General features: G+C 41.5%; 1 protein-coding gene and 1 long non-coding RNA gene across 3 annotated transcripts in view; one reads left to right on the top strand and one right to left on the bottom strand.

Moving 5' to 3' along the window:
* grid1b (glutamate receptor, ionotropic, delta 1b) overlaps positions 1-25110 on the top strand; it is a 231555-nt gene that overhangs the window by 170942 nt on the left and 35503 nt on the right. For both annotated transcript variants that reach the window (XM_028969607.1, XM_028969606.1), the window contains exon 5: positions 22466-22519. In XM_028969607.1, coding sequence (XP_028825440.1) covers positions 22466-22519 — 54 coding nt within the window. The remainder of the gene's footprint in view (positions 1-22465; positions 22520-25110) is intronic.
* LOC114784315 (uncharacterized) overlaps positions 1-25110 on the bottom strand; it is a 94708-nt gene that overhangs the window by 60145 nt on the left and 9453 nt on the right. The window contains exon 3 of the long non-coding RNA XR_003748844.1: positions 526-576. This is a non-coding gene — a long non-coding RNA (uncharacterized LOC114784315). The remainder of the gene's footprint in view (positions 1-525; positions 577-25110) is intronic.

Here is a 25110-nt window from a genome sequence, read left to right as displayed (position 1 = left end):
CACTAAATTTGGGTTTTGTCGATTCCAAATTTAATGAATCCACCCAAGGACCTTTCTCTGGCTTGTCTGGGTTAATAAGGGAAGGGAATTAGCATATTTACAACAAAACAACAGTCCCTTTAAAACAAGGCGATGGGATGCAGACAGAAGGTGGGGTTAACAACAATCTGAGTCTGTAAGGGTCTCCAATGTTATGCCAGCCAGAGGATGTTTGATTTGATTTTTATTCCTCTCATCTCAAACAGACATCCAACATGAGTTCATTAAGCCTGTGGGTATTTTACATGTATTTTTCATGTCTCACTTTCTTGTTTTTTGGTAGGACCCATGGGAGATTTCTCCCTACACAGTGTTCTTCTGTAACACTCTACTGTCTTTTTTTAGTGAGACTCTATAGATTACTAAAGTGACTAATTGTCAAAAATATGAAAACTGGTCCATAGTGTGACTTGCGCTTTCCTCCTCATTTTGTTAAAATGTGGCAAGAATTGGCTAAACAACTCTAATTATAATTAGTTCACCTACCTTTCTGAGAGGAGAGTCCCATCGATCTCTCACACTCTGAGGACGGTTTCGCTGCGGTGGAGAAATTACAATAATGAGATTCAGAAATGTGATCACACATTACCTCAAAGCTGATCTAAAGTTTCCTTTGGAATCAAAAGCACACTTTCTGTGATCTTAGCAAAAAGATCTGTTGTTTCACGATGCATTCAATCGGAAATTGGTAAAGTCGATCGAGCACTCCGAACGGAAGCAATTATGTTTTAATATCTTGCAGTTGGTGCATGATCATGCCCGGTGAAGGCGTCCTTCCAGCACCATGCATGCTGGGGCACATGGCTAATCCAGAATGGGGTTGGAAAGAATTGGGTGTAACCCAAACACGCCCTTGGCAGGTGTGGTCGGTAGCTTTTTTGTCAATGATCTGATATGTCATAAATCACCGAAATCACTTGCTTTCATATTCATTTAGCTGGAGCTCTTCTATTTGGGTGTGTGTGTGTGTTGGTGTTGGTGTGTTCGTATGTGTGTTCCCCGTGAAACTACTGTACATGTGAGGTGGCAGACTTGGCAACGCTGCTGGCAGCAGTGAGTGATGCCATTCTGAGGGCCGTTAATGCAGCCGGACCCTGAGCGTGGCCCGACATTGGACAGCTGGATCCTCACATTTCGATTATAAGGGGCCAACTGTGCCTTAATGGCTGCTTCTTTTCAACACATCATCCGCACCGCGCTGCCATTAGCAAACACCTCCCCAAGTGCAGAGATTGTGAAGAACTAACTGTAAAATAAAATTTATAAGACACAATGGATAGATAGCACTATATACAATGTTGAAAAGAGGTGAAAAGGGGTCTTGTGTATGGACCAACAAGCCATTTACAGGCTTGCAGTGCAGTAGGTAGCATGGTCCAAGCATATCTGGGTCCCAAAGAGTCCTGCTTGCTTGGTTGATTGATGGGCAGAGGTTGGCTCTAACTTGTTGTGCTCCAGGTCCCAATTTGTATTCTGAAGCATCATGTAAAATTAACTTCTTCCCTTATGTCTCACCCCACTGTATAATTTATGCAAATAAAATCCCTGTAAGATGTCCTCGATTATAATTCTTTTTTTCCCCCCAAATTGTTTGGGGAATTTTGTGGTCCACACCAATATGTTTTGCTACAGCCTGCTGCTTAAGCTCATGAGCTCTTATTGCCATTATACTCCAACAAGTTCATTTCTTGCTTGATAAGGTTCTCGTTCGTTAAGACACAAGAGATGATTTGCTCATTTTTTTGTTCTCTGGCAGTCATGCCACAGATTGTCAATGGTTCCGGTCTCGCCTGCCTCCCCCTTCAGACCCATTGTTCCATCTTCAGGGGCCTGAGACATGGGCTGCATGAAATGGGGTGGAAACCCTTGACTGACTTGTGGTGTGTAATTTTGTTTGCGCTAGATCCATAACGTAGCCTTTGCTTCGACCGGCTGCCTCATTATGTCATGTTCCGATGTAGGACTTGTGCTTCCGAAAGGTTAATGGCGTGCCCCAAACTGAGAGCTGAAAAATGCGGCGGTGGCGGCGTTGAGTGCAGCATTAACGTTTACCGATCATATCTCCCGCACTCTCATCAATAGCTTTGCTTAACCATCATCCAGATGGCTTGGTTATTACCGGCCTTTATGCGTGGAGAGCCATTTAACCATGAAATTTCCACACCACCATTGCAGAAATTATATGCTGAAACGATATTGCATTGATCATTTCAGCGTGGGGTGAGTGCCAAAAAAGAAAAAATAATGATCTGAATGAAGGAAATCATTAAAATAAATAAATAAATAAATACATAGAATACAATAGAATAGCCCATATTATCCCAATTAGACAAGGGAACTAAATATTTCAGGATTTTATGGGGGTGTGGATGCTTTGAATGCCGCTGGGTCACTGTGTGCACTTCAGAAGTTTCTTCAAGTTAACACACAACGAGAAGCATTCATACGCACAATACAAACTCTGGTCTAGTAATATGGGACCGGAGGCCCTACTAATGCCTGAGTCCTAGAAGTATCCCCCCTCCAAAGGCGCCTGAAGTCATGGGAACATGGGCAATGCGACGGGCCACCTTGACACCACTGTGAATCTTCACGGACCACCAAGGTCTTGCTAAAGGCCTCGGACGTCTGCACCTCCACCAGCCTGTGGACCATGCCAGACCCTGCTTGGGAATAGAAGCGCAGCCGTTGAGACAGAAGGGTGGGCATCGGGACCCTGCAGCCAGTTAAAACCAACGACCAAAACCTTGGACCAGGGAAAAGGAACCATCCATCACCTGCGGTGCCTCAGCCAGTCCGGGGGAGAAGTTTATGGCCCGGTCATTCTGTCACGTATTCCTTAGTCCACGTCTATGTACCTTGTGCCATGTATTGTCCTTGTATTTTTAGTAAAGCCCGTCTTGTGAAGTCAAGCGTCCTCCTTCCATGCCTTGTGACCAGCGGCAAGACAATAATTATATATCAAGCATTGCAATTTATGCAGTGCTGCGATGGGAATGCAAAATGTGTGACTTTTTTCCCATTTAGGCCTGCCTCACTTTTGCTTACTGCAGCCTCGGAAATCTCTGACAGACAATTGATTCCATCACTGCTAGTTTGGTGTGGTTACAGACACTAGAACACGGTGTCATTTTTGCTGTGGGTGGAATAGGTGCCTGTCCAGAGGACGTCTAATAATATTCAGAAATGGCCACTGCTGTCAACGGCACAAAAACACCTTAGTGGAAAATTTTGGATTTATGTTTAGATGATGCACTGAAAAAAGTGAAGACTGCCTTAAAAATCTAATATTGTAGCATTGTCATAATGTGAATAAACCAAACCTGCTCTTAGTAGTATTATAAAAATAAAAATAAATTAGACAGCTTAGTTTAAAAGAGCAAACTAATATTTTTAACAAATTTAATGAGAAAAAACACATTAAACAAATACCAGCTACGGTTGACTTTTTTCAGTGCAATCATGTACCTTTAAGAACTGAACACTGGCTAAACTAAATTGAATCAATCAGTGACACCGAATATTTCAGAACTGACGTAATGTACACAAACCAATGAAATCTGCTGTAATCTGCTGAAATATTATCCGCAATGGATTACTTAATTTTTTTTTTTATTTAGCCAGCGTTTCTGTTTCTGAACTCTTCTGTGTATGATGAAGCTCTTAGCACGGTTGCTAAGCAGCACAAGGAAAGACGAGGTGCTGACATTGCGAGATGTCTGCACTCCTACAATCCCACTCACCCGACCCAAGGTCGCAGGTAATCGTGGTATCATTTGGAGAAGATGACTTGGACAAAGCCTTTGGAGTACGGCGTGGCATAGAACTCAGGCACACCAATGAGAAGGGCTGCTTTTGCTCTCGATGGACCGGAGGTTTTAAGAGACTCCACGAAACAGGTGGCGCCCTGGCTGGGCGAGGTCATTTACAACCTTTTTCGGTGCAAAATTGCGCAGGTCATCGATAGGAGGCAGATGGCAGGCAATGAGCCGCTCGGCACAGCCCCTGGTATTGTTAGAGCTAAACCAAATTACACTTGTTTTTCAGTAGTGCACATTTGGAGAAGAGGGAAGAGAACGTTAATCAAAATGGGCTGGAAGAAAGAAAGAAACATAATTGCACTGCTTAAAAACTTCCTGTCTATGGATCAGCACCATAGACAGCTACCATGTAGTAAAGATCAAACTGTGATGTGTGTGCATGCGTGTGTGTGTGTCGTGTTTGTTGTTCCTGCATTGTGCTTGCTGACAGCTTCCTTCCTTCATGAGTGCAGGAAGAATGGATGGATGAAGGGCTGGAAAATAGGATGCCGGAATAGATGGATGAAAAGAAAATGGGGGAATTAATGACCGAATAAATGGATGGATGGATAAAAGGATGGAGGGAGAAATGGATGCAGCAGTCGATGGATGGATGGATTATATAACCATACTACAAATCGCCTGTTATTTGGGTGGAGACAAGCCACTTTTTAAACTTTTCTCCTGGGACAAGGTGATTAAATGCTCTATGTGAAGGTTAGAAAAAGATTTTTTTCTTTAGACTAATAAATTCTACTGGATGTTTCCTGCAATTGATATTTCTTTTTTCTATCTCATCATAAATATCGTAAAATGTCCCCGACTGTGATATTCCAGGAACATGAACATGAATGCCAACTGGGAGTTTTGACTCCCATATGATGCTTGCTGGTAAATATTTGCAAGCAACTCATTATGCGTTGACACAAAGACAAGATGTTATGCTGTTTTGTGCCATCAGCATATGTTAAACAGTTTATGGGGCTGGTCTGTGTGTGTCTCGCTTGTCAAATTTCTCTTGTGTTCACTCAGTTTTTGCTTTTAATTGAATGTATTTAAAAATAGATGTGGTGAAATAGCTTTAAAATCAACAACACAGATATACTTTGATATATTCAGTGTTACAACAATAGGCAGATGGATTTTATGTTGTCTTTTCGCACCAACACAAAGCCATAGCCTCTAATTTATCGGGTCCTATAAAATGAGGTTTTCGAAAGCCTGATCATTATCCTCTCACGACTGCGTGGGGAGCGGTGCTAATGTCTCCAGCCTGAAGAATTTTGCTTGAAGCCACCTGAATGAGACCTTCATTATAAAACCAAACAGCTCCCCTTCAACGCCGCTCTCTTTAGAAGGAAGATAAACATGAAAAAATCACTCTGAGAGGCTTTCATTCTGTCACCGTCATTGTGGCCATTCTACCGTTTTTGCACATGCACCTCTCTGTCTAGACATTTTTTTTTTATTATCTTAATAATTATCAGAATAACCTTCATCAGACACGTCAATGGAGGTTGCAACGATTGCAACATTGGCTTTTATTTTCTCAACGACAGGTCAGCATTTTTTCTAAAAGCCCATTTTGCAACGGTGCCATCATTTTTCTGGTTTAATTGGCTAATCTTACATGATGCAGCGTGCTGGCGGGGCAAAGGAAGAGGCCGTCAGAAAAGGCCCAGCGTGCGGCACACTAGCCCTGATGTTGGCTTGATGGCGGATTTGACTCCAGGTGTCCTCCGCAGGCGCTGCTTATTCCGAATGGCGGCGCAGCACGCCTCCGCGTCTTTTCACGGGAAAAGACTGGATGGAGAACAGAAAGAGAAAAGAATGTAAAGCCCATTTTCATCCTGACACTGGTGGAGCAGCTCCCCACAATCCACAGTGAGCCGGGCCTTCCCCTTCCCTATTCAAAAAGAGGTAATTGCATCATTTTTCAAGCCTTGCTTCGGTCCAGGGCAGGAGCCCGCACCATTAATCACTCTAATGGAGAAATAAGTGATCTGAAATATAAGCTTTAATCATGTTTTTCCTTCGCCGGCGTCATCCTTACTATTTACTTTTTTTTTTTTTGGTTAACTTGAGTCATGGCACATGAAGTAGCTGTATGTGTAAAAGTGCATGGAGACGGCAATCCCAGGCTTGACAGTTGTACCACGGGTGTGACTCACTGTAGTGCATGTTTAATGGAGGCCTATTGAAATCAACTTTCATTTTTTAATGAATTGTTGTATGACATAATCTTTCTTTAATAAAGCAAAACTGTATGTCAATAGCTCTGTCTCATTTCGTGGGCCGTTGTTCAGAGGATGAGAACTACGAAGGTCTGGGCTTTGTGGATGACATTTTTTTGAGGCTCTACCCTCACCAACCTTGTCAAATAAAATGGTCTATACCACAGATACCTTTCACATCATGAAACTCTGATTGAACTGTGCCGGATTCATTGTCCTTTGTGTCCCAAAAATGAAGGACACTCCAAATTGCAAGTACAAAGCCTGCCTGTAGCCGACATGACAAACTTGCAAAGTGACCAGATAAAAGTACCATGTTGGCCAGAACTGAAATTGGCCAGAAAAATTTTGTGGTCATACACAAAAATGCAATACCAATAGATGGTGCTAAATACAACATTTGGTAAAGAGATTGACAAAAGTTATTACTCCAGAACATATTTCCATGGCATGGATTTTGTTGGATTCCATCATTGCACTAATGGGAGGTCCTCTTACCCACTAGCCTGTTAAAGGGCCAAAATTGAGGGCCAGCAGTGGCCTAGCAGGTAAGGAAGTGGCCCTGTAATCGGAAGGGTAGCGGTTCGAATCCCGAACTGCCAAGGTGCCACTGAGCAAAGCACCGTCCCCACACACTGCTCCCTGGGCGTCTGTCATGTCTTTCCACTTCTCATCAAGGGTGATGGTTAAATGCAGAGGACTCATTTTGTTTTGTGCACCGTGTCTATGCTTGTGGTGCTTCACAATGACAATCACTTCACTTTTTTTCACCTTCATGATTAAGAAGCCCTTACTCTTTAGTATTGGGGGTAGTTCTGGACCCAACAATGCTAACAATATCCACGTTTTGTGGTCATACACAAAAATGCAATACCAATAGATGGTGCTAAATACAACATTTGGTAAAGAGATTTACAAAAGTTATTACTCCAGAACATATTTCTGGCCAATTGAGAAACAATCAATCAACCAACCAACCAACTTTCTATGAAAGGGGAGCGTAAGAGAAATGTTTAAGAACCACTATTAATTATAATTTTATGTTCTATTATACTATTAATATTAAGATATAATGGTACCACCATGCCTTAATACCGTCCTCGCAGATATTAAAAAGTCAAGGTATCACCGCATTCCTGCTCTTTAAACCCTTCAAATTCCTTAAAGCTGAAATTAATATCCCATCAACCCTTGTCCCCCCTGCTTCCTCACACCCCCATCCACCTATAGAGGAGTTGCAGCTGCTCGGCTCTGTGGTCTCTGAGCAGCGGTAGGTCAGTGAGCGGCGTGACCCGCCATGGCGCTTTATTAAAACCCCCGAGGGCGGCGGAACAGGGCAGGTATTAAGCAATTTGTAAAATCTGGGTATAGCTTCTAATGAAACGCCACCTCGGCGGGTGTACGGGCAAATTGAAATGCATGTCCTCGTCTCCAAAGGCCAGTGGTTGGGAGTATGCCAGGAATATTATATTGCCTACCAAAACGTAGAAGTAGACGCACAAAATGCATTTTTTCTTTAGTCCGACAATAAATGATTCAGTCAGTTTCTTGGCGTGTAATCCATCTGTCTTTGTTTTTTGACATCAGTCATATATTTGGTCCTTATTATCCTTCATTCCGTGCCACCTAAGAACCACATTCCGCAAAATGAGATTGTGAGAGTGTTACATGAAAGCTAAACCGCGAGGATTTTGTTGTTGTCGTCCCCCCCCTTTAATCCCTTAAAGAGACGAAGGCAAAAAAAATATATAAACGCAAGGAAAGTTCAAACTTTTGGCCCAAGCCAAATCTTGTTGTCTGGCAGTAGGAATCAATGGGCCATTATTTTCAATCACACATTGTGTCTGTTTTAATAAGCCTCCCAGCTTGTGTAATAGAGGGCTCCTCCTGGAATAGAGGCAGCTTTTGGGGGCGCCGGGTGGTTGGAACACAATAACGCCATGATGAGTTGCTTTGTCTGATGGCACGCCCCGGGGTGGGTGGGGGTGGGGGGTGTGTGTTGCATGGTTTATCAATGTGATTGATTATGGCAGGAAAAACAGGGGAGAGTCTGATTTCTATATCCTAATTACTGGATACGGTTATTACGACGGGTCTCTGAGAGAGGGAATAAAAGGAACGGCGCTCTCCTGCCACTGGTGAACTTTGGGCCTATTTTTTATTTTTTTTCGATGGCGTACTAATCTCATGATATTAATTATTTAGCCTGTAATCTCATTTGTTCAACTAATAAGGTGTTGGGGAAGAGCACAGCAGAGTTGTTTTTGTTTTGTGGCATCAGTGGTTCCTTCACTCTGACACTCACAAGCCAGACAGAAGTCAACGAAGTAAAAAGCTGCGAGAACGACTAGAGAATCTCCCTCTGCTGGCATGGATTTTGTTGGATTCCATCGTTGCACTAATGGGAGGTCCTCTTACCCACTAGCCTGTTAAAGGACCAAAATTGAGGGCCAGCAGTGGCCTAGCAGGTAAGGAAGTGGCCCCGTAATCGGAAGGGTAGCGGTTCGAATCCCGAACTGCCAATGTGCCACTGAGGTGCCACTGAGCAAAGGACCATCCCCACACACTGCTCCCCGGGCACCTGTCATATCTGTCCTCTGCTCACCAAGGGTGATGGTTAAATGCATAGGACACATTTTATTTTGTGCACCGTATCTATGCTTGTGGTGCTTCACAATGACAATCACTTTGCTTTTTTTCACCTTCATGATTAAGAAGCCCTTATACTCTTTAGTATTGGGGGTAGTTCTGGACCCAACAATGCAAACAAAATCCACGTAATGGCCAAGAAGCTAGTTTAAAAGACAGAAAATAGAACACATTTCCAAAACGAAGCGACTAAGCGAGCAAGCAGCTACCTCTCACAAACAGTGTGTTACACTCTGGTTCGCGACTGCATCATTTCAATGCGTGTCCTTCGGCCTGAAGACATCCCATCAAAGTGCTGTACAGTCAAAGTAATAAAATAAATAATAACAACAGATAAAACCAATAACTAAAAAATGTCCTTATGTCCTTAACATTTACTGTAATAATGAAACATTTAATAGCTAGATTAGTTTTGTAACTTAAAAGAAATGTACAAAGTCATAAGGGCCGATATAGAAATACTGAAATAGATTTCAGCTGTTTTTTTAAAAGCTCAAATGGACGACTAGGGTGACCCGTTCCAAAATTTTGGAGCTATAGCTGGATTTTAAGCATGTTTGGGGGACAACCAGCTCACTTTATTTTTTTTTTTTTTTGTTTTTTATGTCTAAATGTTGCAATAGATTCTTTCGCAAACTGAATGTATTTGTCTCCCGGCTTTTTGATGAGACCACCCACCCTTTTGACTCCGTCTCCTCCTTCTCTTGAGAGCGCCGAGATCGGCGCCAGCCCGGAGAAAACACCTGTTTTGTATCTGAGAGCGGGGCGCTGGCTTTTCGCCGCTTCCTGTGTTGCTCCGGCAGGCAGGTGGCCTCCTATCTGCATACTGTAATTGAGGTCAGTCGCTTCCTGTTCCCGACTCAATGGTGGCTCCTCCTCTGCGCCGTATTAACTCGGGTCTGCCGTGACCAGTCGGTCAGGAAGGCCGCACTCTGCTAACTCTCCGGGATGGATGTATTGTCTGTCATTCAGAAGAGGTTCTCTGTGGCTCAGGATTTAGCCGCATATTAAATGTCGTGTATTAAATACACTGTGATAAAAAAGCCTAATGCACTTGTTAAAATATGCAATACAGGATGTCTTGTCCTCCGTTCTCATTAAAATGTAAATGGGGCACTGCTCCTGGGTCACATGAGGAGGTCTGGGCCCAGAAGCATCCACTATCGTTCGACATTAAAGAAGTCAAAATGTATTGATTTTCCGATTATCAGCATTGTTGATTTCCATTATTTTAACATCTTAAAAGTTGAGGCATCTTTATGTTATACTTAATTTTTCAGTTTCAGTTTCTTAATATCCAACCTCTTTAACAACTTTATTTATTTGTCTATTTAAGGTCAGTCTGTATATGTATGTTTTCATTTGAAAATGTTGAAATTTAAATGAAAAGGAAAATCATCAGAAAATGCATTTCTGATTATTCAGTCGCGTTTCACTGAAGCACAGTGGGGACAAGTGGGTGACCAACAAGACCAGGAAAATGGTCCTCCGTGAATACCTTCCGACGCAGCCCTCGACAGCCATCTCCTCGAGCGACGTCGCAGCACAAATGCGCTTGGCTGCGAGAGGCGTGTAGAGCATTCTGCCGCAATTTTAAATAAACCTCCAGCAACCTGTCCGTCATTGCCTGGCCGATTACGGCGTGAATGGGCGAGTTGAACAGGCGGTGATTGTGACTGTGGGCCTTCGCCAGCTGCCTTGGGAGGCTGTGGATGACTGCGAGAAGAAAGGAAGTCTGTGAATTTGTGTCCCAGCAACAGCTGTCACATTGTCAATGCTGTTGTGGCCAAAACCGGGACACTTTATTCCTCTCCCTGTGGTGACATAGGGGAGGAGGAACAGAGGTGCAGCTTCGCCTGAGATGGAGCAGAAGGGTTCTCTGCATTAGGGGTGAAGGTGGAGGAAAGAGCCGACGGGGGGGCTTCGTAGCTGGATGTGCTGATTACAGCGGGTTTGGAAAAAGTTTTTTTTTTTTTTCATTCTCCTCCCCTGCACTTTTTCTTCATTGTTTTCCCCCTGAATGGAGAGATGACGTCTCCTCCGGGCGAGACTGACAGTGCGCCACCGTCCCCATGAAATGCGCAGACAGCAGGCAGATCATGGGGGCATCATGCCACGGCTGTCACGCCGGATGCTCCCCTGCTTCGTCAAGGAAGAGCTAACAGCCCCGCGTCAGAAAGGAAGGGACAGCCTGGCAAACACACACCGCGGCATTAGCATCAGCAACGCGACAAGATGGAGAACGCGGCGCCCGCGGCTGACAGTGTCATGCGCGCTCGTGGAAAACAGTCACATAACGCTGTCTGTTTATGTTCGATTGGTAGCTGCAGGTTCTTATCAACATACATGTCACTCCATTCACCATAGCACAACCACTGGCTTCTTCAGGCGTGCCTGCCATACACTTTATCAATGTCTAGCTACCCACTGTGGCCAGTTAACAGGACCACCCATTAGTCCAACGATGGAATCCCATCAGTCGGCAAAGAGTGGACCTCTATCTGACTCCATGAATTATTTTAGCCTTTCTGATGTTAAATCAAAAATTTTTCAATCACCTACGTATTTCTGGCCTACAAATCGTTGTCACTGTGTCGAGAGTGGCCCAGTACCCCGCGAACGAACGGATTAGAGATGCCAACCACAAGATGTTGCTTGTCAAATCCCGCGTGTTGAAACATGACCCAAAAATCCTTCATGTAAAGTCACAATTGTTTTCCAGGACCTGCTTGTGGCAGAGTTTCCCGTGCAAGACAACGCTGCCGTTTTAATCAGTGACTGCCAGCACCAAGTCCCATTAAGGGTGACCAGACGTACTTTTTTTTTTTTTTTTCCGGACATGTTCTCTTTTTGAGACAGGGAAATTACGTCTGGCCAGAGTTTTAGAATTGCCTGAGTCTTTGAACTGACCAAACATTCGTCAATCAATGGCCATCTCTCACAAAACAGTTACTATCCTGCACGTCCTAAACGGTGGAGTGGCTCGAGGAATGCAATTCACCTGATTTATGTGTCAGCCTGCCAATTTTGTTCGTCTCTCACTTATTTAGTGTCTTACTAAGCCCATGTTGACCTTGGATGGGGCTTACCAAGAGAAAATCTGTCATTTTTATCGCAAAAATCACCCATCACCCACCAACTGAGGGGACTAAATCAAATCTAATTATACTCACACTAGGTGTAAACACAGTTTCAATATAAAACCATGCTGTAAAAAAAAGAAAGAATAAAGCGTGCGGTGCCGTATTCAGTTAAATGGCGTATTAAGGCCAACTTCATCGCCTACACCCTGGTGTCAGCGTGGTCATCATCTCTCAGTAGGTCAGCATGTGTCACTGTTCCCCGAATCTGGAGATCTTGAGGCGAGCACCCGGAGTTTTACCAGGCGTAAGCGAAAGTCTGTTCTGCTCATCTTCTCCATTATGCCTGTCTCGTCCTGGCTCTCTCAAACCTTTCCGGCAGTTCGCCTCAAACCATTCGCTCTGCCTCGAACCAACCGTGCAGGATACACGCACTCTAAACGGTGTACATCAGTCATGAGGACCATGCATACACAGATACAGATATTATCATGTGCATTTCACATTATTCACATTATACATTATTCAAGATAACCTGTAAAAAGAATTCACTCCCACTGCATGTATACAAGAAAGAGGTTAAAAAAAAAAGATTGTATTATTTTGCATGAATAAGTAGTATAATCATATAAACAAATGAATAAATTAAACTATAACAAAAACTAACAATAATCATCATCTTCATAAGTATCGTTACTCTATCGGCAGTAGTAGTTGTAGCATTTAACACCATATTTAAAAAATTACATATCTGTAAATCTTAAACACATGTTTGTCCACATTGCTTTGGATATTTTCCCAGTGCTACAATTTCTACATATTTCATATTCATATGGAAAAACAGTCACTTACACACACACACACACACACACACACACAAATTTCTATTTTGATAGATACACCTTGGGAAGACATGGCGTTGTTATCACTTTCCCGGCACTTTCTAGTAATGTCTTGTCTTGTTTTGATTTCTCATCTGAATTGTTCCTCAGTTTCCCGTTGGTTCATGCTCCGTCCCTCTCAGATGTGTGACTTCTCTCGTGCAGTTATTACAGCCCTTCTTGCAGGGAATTAGCCCTATCATGTTCTATACGTTCTATACCCCCCCGTCCACAGCCCCGGGACTGAATTATTCTCTGAACCCCTCAGGGCAGCTTGCGATTGTGCGCTTTTTAATTGGAATGATATGGACGACGTGACTCCCTCACCGGCCGTTTAACGCTGTTTACTTGCAGTGCTGATAAATTGCTCTGACGGTACGTGACAGGCCGAAGAGATAGTCGGCATATTGGTCTTCATAGATCAGAGCCTGGGGTCTAAATGGTGCGAGACCAGATAAAATTCTGCTTGGTAATGATACCTCCAAAGAGATAGGAGAACTTTTTTTTATTTCTCATGAGCTTTTGCATTTGTTTGAGTCCGAAATTGCTTTTTGTTTCTTTGATTGTTCGAATAATTTTAATGTTCAGATCCAGGAAGGACATCCTGCTCTTTCCTGAAGATTAGCCGAAAGTATGCAAACGTGTCCTCTTATCGCAATTAAAATTAATCAGGCTCGCGTGGCAAAGTGCACCATTTAACCATCACCATGCATTTATCTAGCCCACCGTGCACGTTAATTATTTAATTTAAATACTAATAACTGAAGCATGGCAGAGGACACTAATTTGGTCCATGCATTTAATGCGAAAAGGCTTTGAACAAACGAGCTAAAAATACTTTGAAAGGACGAGCGGCGAAAGGACGTCTCTGACAGAACAAGACGCAAATGGATTTGAATCTGTCTCCTCATGCGGAGGCTTTTTCAGGCGCGTCGGGTCATTTGTTCTCTTAATATCCCTTGTGGCTTTAAGTGCACAGTCCCCCACCCATCCAAACTTTTACCTAGTACGGTCCATTTGAAGGACCTCCTCCTCCCGCAATCATTTCTTTTACACATAAAAATCCCATTTTCCCATCTCTGTTTTTCACACCCATCACCTCCTCAATCCCCTTCCTGGTGAGCAAGCCTGCTGGACGTCCACATGCGGCTTTTTACATGAGAAGTTTGAAAGGGTTCACAAAGGTTTCACGATGCATTAAAATACACGAAGCCTGCTGCATCAGCTTCTCTTCATCTTTGATTTGACGAAAGATCTAACACATTAGGGGAGTGACTGCAGCTCTGATGAATCAGCACTTTTTAGGAACAAGTCAATCATGTTTCACAAGCCATAAGCATGTGAAATAAGCCGAATTTAGCAGAATTCGAAAGTGAGTATTAAGTGAGAGTGAGTTTTTTGCCATTGAAATGTGTCCTCTGCATTTAACCCGTCCTCCTTGCAGTGGGCAGCAATGAAAGGTGCCCGGAGAGCAGTGTGTGGGGACGGTGCTTTGATCGAGGGGACCTCGGTCAAACGTTCGCTCGCTTAGCCGCTAGGCCACCTCTGCCCCTGTAGTAATTAGTAATTAGTGGGAATTAGAGCCCAAAAGTTGCCATTTTTGAATCCTCATTTTGTGCAGGGCATCGGGCCGATTCAAACCAAGTTGGAGAATCAAGGTTTGCTTTTTCGAAGTGTAGCTATACAGACGGAGATTTTGGGGATGGCCTCTTTATTCTGTCCTGTCCTGGTGTCGCGCACAACGAGGGTGAGGAAACAGAGAGGAAGAGTGCGTGTTGGAGGAGATAAGGAATTGCAGCCGAGCTGCAACTACCACAGATTCACGTTATTAAGACAATAGGAAGGAACAGGGCAGGACAGGAAGAGGCAACAGGGTTGAGATCGGTCTAACTTGAGGTAAGGTGAGCTGAGTCGTGGCTGGTCGAGGGTCTGCATGTCCAAACAATGGCAGGGCACCGATGACACCCAGCCAGATGACCTGAAACACTGTACATTCGCTACTAATGAAATTGCATTCACCCGTGTAAGATCTTTACTGAGCTGCAGCGTGCAGAATCGGAAAGTGACAGTAATTCCCTGAACTCCTGCATTTTTTCCACAGAGGAGATGCTAATGTACACACTAAAACCTTCCATGAAGTTGCTTCCCATTGACTTTGAATGGGGTGACATCCTCCTCTGCCATATTGAAGTGAATTGGTTGCAGTTTCTGCTAGCCAATCACATCCATTTATGTTTTTCTTTTTTTTTCTTTTTTTACGAGTGCAAACATATACACTGGCAGTCAAAAGGTTGGGCGCACCCACTCTGTGGTGGTTATGGAGACTAAGGTGAAGCCATTTTGAAGAATTCATACTTTGTTCGCTATTGTCATCATCAAAAGTCGCTTCATGAGATTCTCATTGACATGAGTGAACGATACGAAAGTGTCACTTTCAGAGCATCAATTGTTCAACTTTTTGCCTTATTTGCTTTGTTTTTTATTATCAAATTGCCACTCGTGTTATTTCATAGCCCTTTATCTTCAGTTTTGTTTTATTATGTAAAAAAAGAAGGACCCATAAATGAGTATAGTGCATCCAAACTTTGACTGGTTGTTTATACATCATCACAGATTTGAAATCACACATCTACAACGTAATTTACTCTGGCCGCTGCGTATGGACATCTAGCTTGGCAACAATGCAACAGACTGCAAATATTTTATGTTTCTTACAATATCAAGTGCTTCAAAAGCAACACTAAATTTGAATTAAAAAAAAAAATTAAAAAAAACTCACGGTGGCCAATTATTCCCTTTCCCACCGCGTAATTGCATCGTCTCCATTAACATTTACAAGGCCATAGTGCTATGTATCACAATTATATACACACACACACACATAGAAAACATGAGAGCCCATTCAGATAGCTTCTTTTGCATATCTTATACGTTCTTGACATTTTGAAGCAAAGGTCATTATTTATGTGCCTTTGTTGAGAGTACAGACAAAATGGGGGATGGAATGGCAAAGATTTGCAGGGGAAAGACCACAAATAAAACCAATAATCATAAAACTAAGAGTTGTAATGAAAAATCATGCAAACCCTTCATCATAAGTCATTATGTGGCACGGCCTGCTGGGATTATAGCCGCGATCCATCTAAAGTTCCCCGCCAAATAATGGCTTTGATCAAGGGGTCCGCGTCGTTGGCCGTAATGTCTTTTGACAAATCCGTGTGGGAGACAGCTACTGTACTTGCTGCGAGTTTATTTACTAATGACCTTACCACAAGTCAGTGTGACTCATCAGATTTGCATCACCGTAAATTACATTTACCGCTGTCAACAGCAATTTAGAGTGAAACAAAAGGGGTGCAAAATGGGTCGGCTGCTGACACCGGGTGTTTCTTTTTACTTTTTTTTCTTGCAAATGTCAGAGCGCTGTGGAAGTTTTAACTGTTTAAGGACTACCATTAGCAGCAAGGCATATGTGTTTACATCAGGACCTCGGATAAGACTAAAAATAATGCCTCGGTGCAGTCCTGCAGGATAAATCCACACCATTAAATTGCTAAATGATGTTCATGTTATTCTCCGCCAGTGGTAGTACATAACACTGACAGTCCATTAAATGAGTCGTAACCTGAGAGACAGCAAGAAATGACAGGCATTAATGGCTTTCTGGAGATCTGTTCTTTTTTTTCCCCTATTTTCCTATTTTTTAAAAATCCAACACTACCTGACATTGTTGAAATAGTATTGCACATTTATATATATATATGTGTATGTATGTATGAATATGTGTATAATATTATTCAGTAATACATTAGCATAAAATGAGCGTAGCTCATAGTACCTTTCATATGAAATATAGTGAAATACATTTATAAATAAACATAAAACCATTAAAAACATGAAAAAATGATTAAAAATGACATAATACGCAATGACAAATTAATTAAATGACAAGAAAAAGTGATGGAAGAGTAAATACTTGCTCACGTGTTTAGTTACGAGTATGATTGGCAGAACGGCACAATTGTCATACACATTTATTATGTGGCGTGCTCCCGACAGAAAAGGCATGTCACAAAAAAAAAAAAATCTAAATCATATTTAGGATTCTCCCTCATATAATAAATAAATAAATAAATAAAACAAACAAAATTTGAAATGGAGCAGCAGGGGGACAGAAACAAAGCCTTCTAGCCTCAAAACGTAATGCAATGCCGTGAGCCTCACATATTGCATTTTATTGAACACACAGTCCCTGGTGAGCGGCACGGGTGGCAGAGTTCAGGCGGTGGTTCTGTTCCATGCGGACCCGTGGGAAAGCGCATTACTTTCACCGTAATGTGAAGTGAAAGCATGCATAGGTCCGGCTTGAAAGGCAACAGACAAAAAAACAGGGGAGATAAAGAAGGGAGACAGGCTTTCAGAGCCTGAGCAGCTGTATACATCTTTGCCTTGGTCTGTTTCCATAGCTACAGACACATAACTTTTCAACGTCTTCGAAGGAAATGAGGACCGCCGTAGCAGCTGGAGTAAAGGATGGCGACGAGCAAAAAAAACCAATTGAGATCTTGCGTGGCCAAAAATGGGGGGGGGGGGGGGGGGGGGGTTCGTCTGCAAAATCGATGTGCAGTTTCATCAGTCCGCTATTCCACTGTGCAATTCCATCACCATGATTTGTTTGGAAACGGTGCCGTGGGCGTTCCAAATAAACTTCGCAGGGTGCGCGAAGCGGCCTTATTCTAATGCAGCCTTTGTTTCTGCATACGCTTCTGCTGCGCCGCCCGTTCCAGCGGCCACTTCACGCCACACTGGTGTGCGCTTGAGGCAAATTGAAATCGACAGGCACAGATGAAGGCCACTCCTACCTAAAACACCACATTTCTCACCCTCGTAATGTGCTTAAAACTTAAAAAATGGCAATTTTCCACTCCGGGTTGCTGTCATACATCAATACAAAGACGATGATAATGACTCCCAGTAGACTGAGCTTCTGTGGGAACGCGTGGGCGACAGAGCGACTCGTCTCGTTTATTTTCTTAGCGGTAGCGTGATGCGCGTAGAGATGGCGGACGGGCGTGAGCAGGGTGCTAAGTGATGAGCTGTCCATGCATCTGCTGCGATTGACCTGACTGGCTCTTTCGCGTCATAACAAACAGAACAAGAAGGATGCTTCCTGCTTTACGCTGGTTCCTGCAAACCAGGTTCAAAATAAGCTGACTATACCATATATACTCAATAACGCAAATACCTGCGTTAAAGGGTAAACTGTGGAAGTATCCTGGGCCAATAATACTAATGAGTCAAAAAAAAAATTGTTCAAAAATTGTGATAAATTGTTGACTTAATAGTCATTTATAGTCATTAGACAGTACATAGTGAAACGAAATAATGTTTCTCCGGAACCTGGTGCTACATGTAACATACTGAACAACTGAACAAAGCTACATACTGACATAACTGACATACTGACTTTACGACCCTATTCAAGGCAGGAGTGAGGAGAAACCAACCTGGAGGATACATTTGTGATTACAATCCAGATTGACAAAGTTCTGTGGATGCAGAATGAAACGTCTCTACCTTAAAGAATGTCCAGTTGCCATGACTCAACTTGCACGTGTGCGACACAGAGAGTAACATTTAAATAAAACATGTAGACAACAATGGGACAGACGAAGCCAAACTAGTGAAATTAATAATAAGCATGCAAAATAAAATAGTGCAAATACTGCTGTGCAAAATGGAAAAATGGTGCATTGATAAATAATATTACAGAAATATAATGTTACTCAATATAACAGAGGGAGTGTGTGTGTGTGTGTGTGACCAGAGTGGAAAGTTCCTAAGATTTCAGGTGCCTGATGGCCTGTGGGATGAACGCTGTTGCATTATCTGGCAGACCGAATGCTTCGGTACCTTTTTCCAGATAGTAGTGCATGTGCAAATGCTTTTGTCACTAAAAGACCTTCTAAGTGTGAGTGGACATGGACAACATTATCATATTGTCCCATCCACCATGCCGGGTGACACTGGAGTAGCTTTTTCTTTACTGATACCAAGCATTGCATGAAACAAGCCAAACATTTTATAATGAGCCTGAAGGCAACTAATACAGTCTTAACTTTGCAGATACTCCTCACATCTTCAATCCAAGGGCTTAATAGTTTACAGCGTTCACGTTACTGATTAAATTGAGTCGCTGATTTTATTTTCAGAAGACGTTTGAAGGAATCAAAAATCTCCCAGACATTTAATAGCCCTTAATGATTTATACATTTTGCCAGTTGTCATAGTCACAAAATTTGATCTCAGCAAACAACGTAAGACTGATGCCAATTTTAATAAATCAGCATTGAAGCATGAAAAAAAATCTAAATGTCTGAAGTTGTATCAGCATTAAAATCACTCATTCAGGTTTGAAACCAAAATGTTCTCTGTAGTTCACACAGTAAAACAGGTGTGGATCTGGATGAAAGGTCCCTGTGAGGGTTCTAGTTAAGTGAGAAGTGCAGCAAGTCATTTTTTTCCCTCCACCTGTAATCAGACAGTTGACTCGCATTGTTTGAAGGGAAGATCTGAGGAGTCCTTTCACCGCCCCAACTCAGAAGTCATCTCCTGCCTAGTGATTTGAGCACAATGTCCATCAGGCGAGGGTTTATTGAACATTCTGGAGATGCACACATCTGATCCAGAATTTGAGATCTTTACTGCATTGGCTGCATTGAACCGCAAAGGTTGGAAAATAATGGTTCATTGATCAAAAATCCTTCTTTTTCTCACAGAGGTTAAGTTCTAATAAAAGGTTCTGTCACTCAACTTTCAGTCCTTTTCCAGACATTCCTCCCAGTTTTAGCATATTATTTCCCTTTCTGAATGTAAAATGACTTGAGAGATTTGAAAGAAATTTTATTAATGGAACAGAGTATAATTGACAATGGAGAGCTCTTGTGTATAAATTGGATTATACACCCAATAATAAGATATATATTTTCTGTCAGACCCAAATCCTGTCCCTTATCAGTATTACTTTAAATTCACAGGAGTGATATACAATAAATATATGTAAATATATATATGCTGTAGGTTGTTTTTTTCAGTATGAGGCAGGCTTAAAACAGCGTGGTTCGGGTGTGTCTAAGTGCCTCAGTGACTTATGACATGCAATGGAATGAGTGGCATTGGAAAGAAAAAAAAGCATAATAATGCAATTTGTTTAATATAATATGATTAAAAATGTATTGGTATAACTAGGCAATGGGCATAAGTAACATATGTTGTGTGTGGCTTTGGGTAAGCATGACTGTAACACAATCTCTTGCCACAATGTCATTTTTACACCATACACTTTTAAACATGTTCTCAGCGCATATAGATTTTAAGAAGTAATGCAATATTAATGCTGTAGTCGCATTTTCACAGTTCAGTCTCTAATTATATGGTCTGAGATGGTCTTAAAGTAGTCCTAGAGACAGAAATATATAATTACAGGTTTATAAATAATGCATTGAGACCAGTAACCAGCTGGTGCATTTAATTTGAAAGTTTCAAAAATGTAAATAAAAGATGTTCTGCAGATTCCTAATGACATATTTTCTATAAATCAAATTATGCATGGCCCATAAATATTTCATCCAGACAGTAAACAAGGTTGAAACTCCCCTGTCTTATTATTGCTGACATTGTAGATGGTAAAACTGAATACAATTGATAATTAATGTGCCAAATGGTAATATTATTATTATACCCAATATACCAATATGCATATTTTCTTGTCAAAATAATAATTAATAAAATAAATAATAATTAATTAATTGATTAAATAATACTACTAGTAAAATAGGAAGCGCATGATTACCATCTATGGTAGTTAATAAGTAATAAAGTATGGTGGTAATTAAGTAATAATAAGCTACTGTAAGCTAATGTACTGTAAGCTAATGCACAGTCAGTAGATTTTGGGATAAATGTCATATCATACTGCATTACAGTGAGTTTTAATGCGAGGACACTGCCATTTTGAGTCTGCAGAGGTGCCCTCTGTACCACGAAAAAAAGGGGAAAGAGTTTGTCACACAATGAGTTTTGGAATTAAAAGGAAGAGGTGGATTTATGAGCTGGTTAAAAGGTCGGGATGTTTCACAGCCCTTCCGCTCGGTGAAATGCCATCACACCGCAGGATACCTGTTGCGCCGTGCTGTAGGTGTCTGAAATATGGCAAATTAATTGGTCCTGAGGGAGAGTCCTCCATGTGAGGAGCGCTGTCCCCTGGGGGAGGGCTGAAAGCAAGAAAAGCTTTTGGAGATTAGGGACCAGGGTGGAATCAATTTGCCATAACGTGTGTGGCCACTTACACACTAACACAGACAGGCCAGCAATTTCACTGTACAGATGAAATCATATACATTATTATGCACAAATGCTGTTAAAATACATTGGTGCTGGTTGGTCACTACAAACCAGCTGGTTGGTTGCCCAAATTTCATTATCAATAAAAAGATCATAGTATACTCCAAATATTTAAAAAATTGACAATAGGAAGGACAGCCATCTTTGGATCAAGAGTGTGGTTCCGGTTCCACAGTAGGAGTTGTGAGTAGGAGTCTTATTAGTTGGCTCTAACTGACATGCCCTTTGCACCATTCAGCGTTTACGCTGAAGGGCTTGATCTAATGGACAACGCTGAAATAGCCCTGCGCTTCATTGCTTTGTGATGCAATGAGAGGTTCCCAAAATACAGCCGGCGTTCCGAAGCGGAGCCGGAGAAGAAGGGCCGTCGATGTTTGTGCATGTGACTGCGATTATTGCCTATGCAGTGATTCAAAGAGTCGTTAGGGAGCAAGAGAGGTCTCTGCGTAATCGAGTATCGCACTTCGTTGACGTATGGATCTGTCTGCATCTGGACAGATTCGCATCCGACTTATTTGGGTGTAGTAGCCTAGTGGGTAACACACTTGCCTATGAACCAGAAGACCCGGGTTTGAATCCCACTTACTACCATTGTGTCCCTGAGCAAGACACTTAACCCTAAGTTGCTCCAGGGAGACTGTCCCTGTAATACTGATTGTAAGTCGCTCTGGATAAGGGCGTCTGATAAATGCTGTAAATGTAAATGTAAATGATTTCCACATGCGAATGAGGCCTGAATCCAAGGTCTTTTCTAATGTTTTCACTCTCATGAGGCAGTTCAGAAATGTACCGCATTTGAGAGAAAAAACCCATGAAAAATCGACTTTTGTTGCACCAGACATATTGTATTTAAACTGCATTTAGAAGCTATTTTTTTTGGTGGCTGAGGCTCAAAGCAGCTGCAGAAAGCCCAGCTCACATTAATAAATGGAAACTCCAGAGCAACAAATAGCAATTTTTGGTATTTTCACTTCACTATAAATGCTGGCGTTACATGAAGTGCTGTGGAAAAATTATAAACATTTGCTATAAATAATTAAGCGTTTACGGGAGTTTTGCCATTCTGCTTGGAGGATGAAAGAGCCTTTTGCGGCAGGGATGTCGAAGCTTTGGGAACAGTTTGCATTCAGCGTTGTGAGCCGACATCGCTTTGTTGTGTCTCTGGTTTTTACTTCAGTCGCCCAGGAGCTTGTTTTTTTTTTTTTTTTTCTGCTCTTTCCTTGTTTGCCAGCAATAATTTTCCCATTGCTCTTCTTCATTTAAATGTTGGATGAATGAGAATAAACCAAACACAACCAAATCCACTTATCTCACCATCCAGTTAGGCCGTTCTCGGTATCATTCTGACACAGTCTCCCCCCTCTTTCTGTTTCTCATAGGCCGTGGAAACCAATCTGGCCTCCAAGGACAGTCACTGGGTATTTGTGAATGAGGTAAGTCAACCGTTTTATCCTTACAAAAAACGTCTTTGCCAGGTCTCCAGCATGTTATGAATGCATGTTGTTGGTCTCAGTTATATATATGTGGACCAAAGAAAATCTGTATGTTTAGTAGTGGTGGGCTAAGTGTTTAGTTCAGTAAGACATATGGCAGATGTCACATTCATCATAGAATCGTCAAGGCATTAAAAAGTCTAAAAGTCATTTAAAACGTGATTTGTTGCAGGAATGTTTTGATGTTTAACAAAGAAAAATTTGATCACTTTTGCTCCCTTGTTTTGAACTGTTATCACACAATTGAACTCTTAAAGCTAAAAAAATTCACTTGAACAAGGATAATCTTTTGAAATAAATTTTTTACCTTTTTCATTTTTTATGAAACTACTAGCTGGACAGAAGGTCAAGGCATATTTCTACAAATGCCATTAATAGATCTTAAGAAAATGAGGACATGAAGGGAGGTTTATTAAACAGATTTGGTTGCAGAATGACTATATGTAACTTGGAACAATTTTTCTGATTGCATGTGACAGCAACTTTTTCAGAAATGTCAAGCACTTGTAGAAATATATTTTTTTTACATACAGTGAATTGCTAATGTGTTTCACACATAAACAAGTAAATATTTTTTTTAAACTAGTAATTCAGTCTTGGAAGCTTTGCTCTCTCATACGCCTCATATACCCCTTCCTGGTGATTCCTGGTATTTCTTCCGTACTATTCAAAGCTACAGAACACATATTTTCTACTATTTTTTGGACTCCTTGACATCCATTCAATTTAAGGCTTTTATGAAAACAGCTAATTTGGACATCTGTATATCCTGCAGTAATTTGTTTCCTCAGTTTTCCCCACATCCTGAATCGTATTATTGTCAGTCTGTAGTCATTAACTTGAGTCATTTAAAATTATCCAGCTCCTCTCATACAATTCTGCACATTCACTCCACGTTTCCTTCAGGGAATGCACTCATCTGTACAAATCAGTTGATCCTTTCTCAATCTGACCATGAAAACCACGCAAGAGAGAACTGGACTTAATTGAAATAAATGTCAACGTTTGAGACACCCCGCTTTTTTAAGACTCTTCGCTAAACTCCCTTTCTCTGCTGGCTAATTTGCCTGCTGCCAGCAAAGGGCTGCTGATCTCGGTATATATATGTTTAAAATTTCTCACAATATTTTGTCACACTGTGTATCCTGAGTCAAAGTGCCTGTAGCTGTGGGTTACTCGCTTAGTTCATCACCCAATGCAGGGGCTGTGAAAAAGATCCACAGCAAACAATTAAATGCTGGCAATTTTAAAATGGCAAACTTCTTTACACCCATTTCCATTTCTGAAAGTGAAAGTGAAGTGATTGTCATTGTGAAACGTTGAAGCACAGCGCACGGTGCACACAACGAAACATGTCCTGTGCTTGTAGCCCGTCACCCTTGGTGAGCAGGGAGCAGAGTGTGGGGACGGTGCTCTTCTCAGTGGCACCTCAGTGGCAACCTTCTGATTATGGGTCCGCTTCCTTAACCGCTAGGCCACCACTGCCCCACGGTAGATGTTGGATCTGGGAAGTGTGCAAGCAGCTTTTATCTGGGAGGATGTACAAAATTAACCTTCCTTTCTTTCCTTGATCAAACAACCAAAAGCAGTCAGAGACTTGGGGGAAATTATTTCTGTTATCATTTCATTGTGCTGAGACTGAAATGCCACACTTGAAGTGGAGTATTACTTTCACACCAGTTTGCCTAGTACACTCATAATTACAGCATGACTGCAGACTGTTGACTCGCTAGACTTTCCCCTTATTGAAAAAAAACTCTTCCTTGGTCTGCTAAATGCAGCTAGAGAAAATGAGGCAGCTTTATTTACATTGGCCATTTCTTATTTGATATGCACCATAGAAAAGTAAAAATTAGAAAGTAAAATAGCAAAAAGTCATGAACACAAGCAGCTAAAAACAACAGACACTAGTAATATCTAAAAAAAAAATTATCAATATAGCTTTTTATAGCTATTATACATATAACACATAGATCTGAAGGGAAAATGAAACAGCTTACCTATGAGACAAAAATTCATTTTACAGTCGCATTAACCGCTCTTTGTATACATGCTTAGTCAAATGGTCAGAGTTGCGTAAAAATGGTCTTTTACATAAAAAGTACGCTTCTCCAGATATTTAATTAAAATTTGATTAAACACATTAGGCCCTGCAAAACGCAGAGCACTACATTTAGAATGTTGGAAGGTTTATCTGTTGAAGGGTTTATCTGGGGGGTGCGCAGCAGTGGCCTCATAGGTAACTTATGTATCATTATTATTTTTACTACTACTACTTAAATAACCTTTGCTACGCAGCTATAGTCAACAATTGTCTTGTTCTTTTCATATTAAGACACATTATTACAAACTAGATTTAAAAAAAAAAAAATTCTTCCTTTTTTTGCACTGCCTGGATGGATTACCATGGATGGATTATCGAATTTATTTTCCATTAAAATTATAATATTTTCCATTATAAATGTAGTATTCACCTAAAACTGTGCTTTGGCATTTATTGTTTGAATTTGCTAAAATAAAGTAAACAAGGC

The sequence above is a fragment of the Denticeps clupeoides genome, chromosome 2 (genome assembly GCF_900700375.1).
Source record: "Denticeps clupeoides chromosome 2, fDenClu1.1, whole genome shotgun sequence".
NCBI lineage: Eukaryota > Metazoa > Chordata > Actinopteri > Clupeiformes > Denticipitidae > Denticeps > Denticeps clupeoides.
Note: the sequence above shows the minus strand (reverse complement) of the source record. Positions and strands in the feature narration are given on the sequence as shown.